The sequence below is a fragment of the Dromaius novaehollandiae genome, chromosome 13, assembly GCF_036370855.1.
Source record: "Dromaius novaehollandiae isolate bDroNov1 chromosome 13, bDroNov1.hap1, whole genome shotgun sequence".
Taxonomy (NCBI): Eukaryota; Metazoa; Chordata; class Aves; order Casuariiformes; family Dromaiidae; genus Dromaius; species Dromaius novaehollandiae.
The window spans coordinates 751,579-758,714 of NC_088110.1; the positions used below are offsets into that span (position 1 = coordinate 751,579).

A 7,136-nucleotide genomic window follows, 5' to 3' on the forward strand; every position below is an offset into this window, starting at 1 on the left:
AAGGGGAGGCTGCAACACCCTGAACCCCTGGGCAGCAAAGTGGGACCGGGGTGAGGCCTGCTGGGACCCCAGGGCTAATGGGGAGGACCCCCAGGACCGGGGTGGGGGAAACCTGCAGGGTGCCTCGGGGCTAGCAGAAGGGACTCAGGAGGACGCCAGCACTGGCATGGGGAAGGCCTGCTGGGACCCCAGGGCTAGAGGAGGCGAGTCGGGGGCCCTCAGGGCCGGGGCGGGGGGCGGCGGAGGCCCGAGGGTCGTTGCCGCCCGGTGCCAGGCGCGGCTGAGCAGCGCCGCCTCCCTCCGGGCCGCCGCGGGCAGGAAGCGCAGGGCTCGGGTCACCACTTGCGGGAAGGCGCCGGGCGAGCAGCCGGAGTCCGGCGAAGCGCCCGCGCGCTCCTCCCGTCGTCCCCCCTGCTCCCCCCGTCGTCCCCCCTGCTCCCCCCGTCGTCCCGCCCTCTGCCGCTCCCCGCTCTGCCACGGAAGCGCGGCGGCCCGCAGCGCCCTTCCGGTGAGGCCGCGGCGCCGGAAGGCGGCAGCGCTGCGGCAGAGCGGCGGCCCGGCGCGGCCATGGCGGTGAGTGGCGCGGGCGGCCGGGCCGGGCCGGGCCGGGCCGCGCCGCGCTGCTGACTGTGTCTCTTGCTCCGCAGCCCAAGGGGAAGGCGGGCACGAAGGGCAAGAAGCAGATCTTCGAGGAGAACAGGGAGACGCTCCGCTTCTACCTCCGCATCATCCTCGGGGCCTCCGTGAGTGCGGCCGGGCCCGAGCGGGCCGGGGGCCGGGGCCGGGGCCGGGGCCGAGTCCTAGTCCTGCCGGGGGGCTGGGGGCTGCCGTAGCCGACGTGGGGCAGGCGCGAGGGGCTCCGCGGCTGGGGCAGCGCTGGGGCAAGGCCCGGTGCCCCCGCGTTGCAGCCCCGCTGTGCTCTCTCCGCAGGCCGTGTACACAGTGGTGAACCTGGTGATCTGCTACCCCAGCACCTCTGTCTGGACATGGGTGAGCACCGGGTGCTCTCCCCGCATTGCGCAGAGGGCAGGATGGGCCGGGAGGGTGGCAGTCATCCCTTTCCTTTGCTGGGCCCATGGGAGGCTGTTACTGGTGTTTCTGTATGCACCTAGGCCCAGCAGAAAAGCTGGTCCTTTCAGGCTTAGTCCTGATGTCAGTGATGGGCAGGCGCTGTGTAACAGCAGACCTGTGCTTCTGCCCTTGCTGCTTTATCTGGGGAGTTGTGGCTTTCGTGGCTGACCTCTGTTTCCATGTTGCAGCTTGCATTTGTGTTCAGTTTGGTGGTATACGGCACCAGCTACCGCTCCATGAACTCCATGGCAAAGCCGTCTTTCACAGATGATGGCAGCCTTGCTGACGGGGGGATTGACCTGAATATGGAGCAGGGGATGGCAGAGTGAGTGTCCACACCTGCACGAGTCCAGGTGAGCAGGACCTGCTGCCTGAGCGTGCAAGGAGACCTGGGAGAGCACTGCAAGGATGAAGCCGGACCTCAGCTCCAGATCCATGTTGTCTCCCAGTGCATGTGTGGGAGGAGCTGGAAGCACTCTCTTTACTGCGCATTCTGCCTTTAACTATTTTTTCCAAGAATGCACCTAACTGTTCTCATTATCTGAATGCCTGACCTGGAGTGCACTAGTAGTGAGTCACCACGTGTATGTGTTAGCCTGGAACAGTCACTCTCCTTAGGGCATTTACTCAGCAGCCAGGTAGAAGACTGCAGTCAGTTCAATTGGAGCAGCTGAAGACCTTCTTCCAGTGAAAGAGCAGCACTGATCCTGTGTGTACTTCTGCACATGTAGTGAACATTTTTTTCTTTTTTTAGATCACTACTGCAGATAGTGTTTGACAGACCAGAAGGGCACACACTGTCAGTTACTTGATCTCAGCTAATTCAATTGCCTTCACACCAAAAACCTCCCTTGTCTTAACCGACTCATCTCACCTGCTTAGCTTTTTTTTCTTCTACACTTGTGTGTTATCCAGTTCTCTCTTCAGGCAGTGCAATGTGTTTGCCTATTTAGTCTTCTTGGAGGTGACATTGCTGTCTTTTTCTTGGTCAAGGAACACAGAACAATAATTCTTGCAAAGTGATGTTAAGTAAAATAAGGAGATAATAGTATTGAAGCAGTAGAAATATTTTCTAGATTTATGTATCTTCCAACAAGACCCAACCCAGTTACAGAAAACAGTCAAATAATTGTGCATGCTTCAAGATTTGTTCTCAGGCCTCCCTGCCCTCAGCCTCCATCTGTTGGTTCATTCTTTGTTATTTTTTTTTGTTAGCACATGTTCAGCGATGTATCCAGAGTACTTGGTTCCTTCCCTCAGATGTCCATGGAGACTGTAGGCTTTGGGATTTAGGACTTGACTGTCACAGTCTTTTGAAGAAACTCAGTGGGGCCATGTTCTCAGTAGATCCCTAGGCAGAACTGTAATCCAAACATGGCAGTGCAGGCGACACAAAGCAGGAGGCAGGCAGCCAGTTTGTGCTGGCTGGATTAGCAATGCGACTGTCTTAAGTGAGGAGGCAGTACACGAGAAGTGTTGCTGGTTTCTGTTGTGCTCTTCTTGGTAAACAGGTCTTTTGCTGCAGCTTCTTACCTGCCAGTCAAGGGGAGTTACATCGTCCTGCGGACGTTAAGGGCAGGCTGACTCGTGCAGCATAAATCCACTGCTGTGTCTGTACAGGACAAAGTCTCACCTGCTGTGGTTTTGTTGGAGTAGGAAATTTTCTATGTGCAGTTAAAGTGGCTCAAAATGCCCAGTGTAAGAGATCCAGTCACAGGGAGGATATGGCCAAGATGAGAGGAAATTATTTATTTCTAGTGTGGCATATGAGCTGTTTGTTTTTCACCATGTTTGTCCTGTAGTAACTTCTTTTTTCTGCTTGTCAGCATAGCATTTTTCTCCTGTCTTATACTTGCCATCTCTTTTGGCTCTCCTGATTTATTATAGAAGCATAAAGTATTTTGGGTACCTTTGGTTGTGAAAGACACGATATGGGACATTCGAGTAAGGAAAAGAAAGAAATTTCATGTCATCTTGGGTATCTTCCTAGTTCTAGGAGAAGCTGTTGGGACATATAAGGCACCAAAGCACACTGCGTGCCCCTGCTAACTGATCCATGGCCAAGGGAGATGGTGTCATCAGGGGAGATGATTGTCAGATTTCAGTGTAGGGATTCTGTGGACTTACTGCGAAAAGATGACAAGTGCAGTTGTAACACCTCTGCAGTCCTGGCTGTAGATGCAGAACTTCCCTGGAAGGTACTCGGGCCACCAAAGTATTTCTGTCTGAGCAATACACAGTAGGGGTGGCTTTTCTGGTAGATTAAAATTAACTGATGTTTGTCTGAGGTAAATAGCAGGGGCTGTGGAAAACATAATGCAGCACAGAGGTAGTGCTGTAAAAACACAAACTGCACAGTTGAAATTACCATCCCCTTCTTGCCCCACACTGTTATATCCAAATCTTCAGAGCCCTCAGCCCTGAGAGTGCAAGTCCTTCGTTATTTTAACTCCTTTGATCCTAGAATGGCAGGTGCACAAATGTTAACTGTTAATGAACATTGAGTGCTCCTCCCACTGAGTGTGTCCCTTTGTCACGTGAAGCACTCTATATTAGCACTTTGTAAATCGGGGAATTAAGCTAGAGGTTACTTTCCGAAAGCAGTGAATGTTTTCCTGTCTTTCACTTGACCGTGCTACAGTTAAAGCATGTTCTTTTGAAACTGTTTCTTGAACACTGCTGGTTTGAAGGTGTTTTCCTTACGATGTCTGTAACTGAAACGGATGCTGTACATTGCTCTAGGTTTGAGGAAGGCTGATCTTACGGTGTAGGGACTTGCTGGACTCTTTGAAGAGTTGGGTTCAGTGGGAACTCTGCCATGACCCTCTGTGTGACCTTGGGTAAAGTGCTAAATTTCTGAACCTCAGTATCACAGAGCTGTTGATGGTAAATTCTGCAGTGTCTGAGTGCTTGATGTGGTGATAATGTTCTACTCTAAATCAGTTGTTTCTGGTGCTGACTATCTAATCTCACGTTTTGCACTGTACTGCTCTGAATGAGGCAGGCTAACTCATTACCATTGCCTTTGCCTTTGTTTTCTTAACTCCATTCTTGGATGTGTCTTGAGTGTTTCTTACTCCAGCAGATAATGATTTAGTGGGAGTGTAGGAGTTGGCATTTTTCTAACCCATCCCATCATGGCACTGTGTGGCTTGTGTTGAAAAATAAATAGCTGTCTGTGTGTTCATTCTGACATGCTCTCCTGAGCATCAGGAGGGTGGTATTTGAGATGTGGGCAGCTTGTCCCTGTCCGTGGCTGCTCTCAGCACTGCCTCAGGTTGGCATGGAAAATCCTAGAGTCAGATGAGCAGGAGTAGGAGCTGTCTACTGTTGTAGCTCAGCGTGTGAATGATAGTGTGTTTGTCCTTACAGCACCCCAGCCATTTGGTGACAATAGGCACAGCTGAGTGTGTCTGTCTGCAGAAGAACTAGCTGTCAGCACGTGAAGTGGCACAGTGAAGATTCATGCTTTCCCCTAGTGCAGCCAGCCATGAGCATGTGAGCGACTATCCTTTATGCCACAATATTGTCCAAGTAAACAGGCAGGTGCCTGCTATTGATGCAGGCTGTTGGGAGGTTGGTCTTGTTGCTGATATTCCCCTCACATTCCTCAGACTTCTCAGTGTCCCTTTTGGGCGGGGGATCCTAGCTCCAGGCCCTAAAGAGGGCTGGACTTGTCAGATTTTTTTTGGTTATTGCTATACTTCCTTCTAGATTAACTCATGTAGCAAAATGGGCATAGTCTTAGGGACAGCTCCTTTGGTCGGGACCAGGCAGGGTTGTTCCCTGAAGTGGAGCAGGCGGCTTGTGTTGGCACAGCAGCAGGGGCTGGAACTAAAAGGTTTTGCTTTTCTTCCTTCAGGCACCTCAAGGATGTGATCCTGCTGACAGCTATTGTCCAGGTGCTGAGCTGCTTCTCACTCTACGTCTGGTACTTCTGGCTCTTGGTAAATCCTGCAATTTTCCTTGTTGCTCTAAGTTGTCCCTGTCTTTCCCTGTTTTCAGAACTGAGGACTGCTGATCCATTTCATTTCTTCATGTCCTATTTCAGGCCAAAGCTGGTTTCTGATAAATCGTTTAATCTCCTTATCAAATCTTGTTAAAAATGAAACCATAATACAAGAGAAAGGGAATTTCTGATCCCTCTGGTTAGACCTCACAGTAAACCATGCAAAAACTAGGCTGGTCTTGGCCTTTCTCTCTAGTCCTGTGGAAGGGCAACAGAAAACACATGGCAGATTAAGTGTGTAGAGCTGTTTTCCATGCCTTTTTGTGACAGTCTAATAAACAGACTGTATCTCTTCGTGTTTGGTCTCCATACTCATTCACCTGCATTGGCTGAGACTGGGAACTGCTGGACGCTCTGCCATTCAGTAGATCAAACTCTGCAGGCTTTGATACCATTAACATACCAGACACTTTTAACTCTTGAAACATTTGTCCAGCTAAAACAGCTTTTGCAAAAGGATTAAAAATCTCCAATCAATCAATTAAAAACTCCCACAGTTGCTTTGAGTATATCTCATGAACATGTATAAGGCAGTCTTGGGAGAATGGAAAGGCATCTCGTTTCAGTCCTTACTCACAAGTTCCTTTTGTGCTGGTCCTGGCAGAGGGCAGTCTTGACTGTGATGTTACCCCAGATGCCGCATGGATCATGTTCTTTCATTCAAAGAAATATTTTTCTTCTTGAGGGAGGGAGAGGCTGGATGTCTGGGAAGCTGGATCTTTCTGGGTAATTCAGAACTGATGCTGGGATTTCCATACATGAAGCTTAAGTGCTGTGCTTTGAGACGTGCAAGTTCATAAATTTTATGAAATCAGGCCGTTTATTTTGGGTGTCTGCCACTGCCTTTGATTTCAGTGCATCCTATGGTGCCCCTGTTCCAGCATGTAGACATCTGCCAGCTCCCTTGGCTTCCTCTATAGGACCAGCCCCCCCTGACCTTAGCACTACCCCTGCCAGAGCTGCATCCAAAGTGACCAAGTTTGCTGCCACGTGTTTTGCAGGCTCCGGGGCGCGCAGTGTATCTCCTGTGGGTGAACATCCTGGGGCCCTGGTTTACAGCAGACTCTTCGGCTGCCAGTCAGGAGCCAAATGAGAAGAAACAGCGCCGACAAGAACGCCGCCAGATGAAGCGCTTCTAGCCCTGGCTGAGGAGATGGATTAATGCTGTCTCTCATCTCCATGCTGTTACTTCATCAGGGATGCAACTGAAACCAATCAGAAACCATCGCAGTATCTATGTTGCCCTCTGTCATTGCTGCCATTTCACTGTAAAGGCTGCAAGAGACTTCCCTTGGTTGGTTCTTAGTGCCGGTCGAGGCCTTGCTCCTTGTGATGACAAGGGTGGGTTATGCTGGGATGTGTGTAAATACCTTTTTAAAGTAGTGCTGTATTGCATTCAGGGTTGGGGATTGCAATGTTGGAGGAAATACTATATTAAAGAGCAGTATAATTGACCTCGCTGGCAGTGTGTTCATACAGGGGGGCTTGCAGAGGGGAGCTGTTACACATACTAACATATCTCTGGAGGCCTGGACCAGATGAAAGTGAAATTCCCAAGAGAGCTGATCTTGTCTCTTCCCTAGCTCACTCTATGCCACAGTGTCCGTTCCCTGGAGAGGGGCTTCAGGTGCCCTGTGATATCTAGAGTGTGCGAAGCAGCTGGAGGGGCTGTGAACTGGACTCACAGCCAAACTTGGAGCTTTCGGCATTGAAACTGGGCTCTTTGGAGTCACAAATTGGCCTGCGTGACCTTTGGGGGAGCTCAATAGGATAAAAGGCTCCAGCTAAAAGAGCCCAAAACCAAATCTGCATTTTCTTTGAAAAAAACACATCTCCCAGGGATGGTGTAGCCAGGGTGCAGAGACTGTGGCAGAAATCAAATGCGTTAGAGACCAGGAACAGCTCAGGGGAGCTAGGCAGGGAAAAAGTTTTGAAACCAGCCTTGGTTGATGTGTTGGGTTGGGGCAGGCCTGGGGCACAGCCAGACGCAGAGGTAGGCTTGCTCAGAGGTAAGCTTCTGGAGGTATCCCAGAAGCTGAGGCATCCTGGCTTGCTA

At 50.8% G+C, this 7,136-nt stretch overlaps 1 protein-coding gene across 1 annotated transcript; it reads left to right on the forward strand.

Annotated features, from left to right (window-relative positions):
• Positions 1 to 432: 432 nt before the first annotated feature.
• TMEM208 (transmembrane protein 208) lies at positions 433 to 6,534 on the forward strand. Its single transcript, XM_064519298.1, is given in 7 exon segments — positions 433 to 573; positions 648 to 743; positions 931 to 990; positions 1,260 to 1,385; positions 1,387 to 1,424; positions 4,934 to 5,018; positions 6,082 to 6,534. Coding segments are annotated over 7 exon segments (549 nt in total). The 5' UTR covers positions 433 to 567; the 3' UTR covers positions 6,220 to 6,534.
• The last annotated feature ends 602 nt before the right edge of the window (positions 6,535 to 7,136 follow it).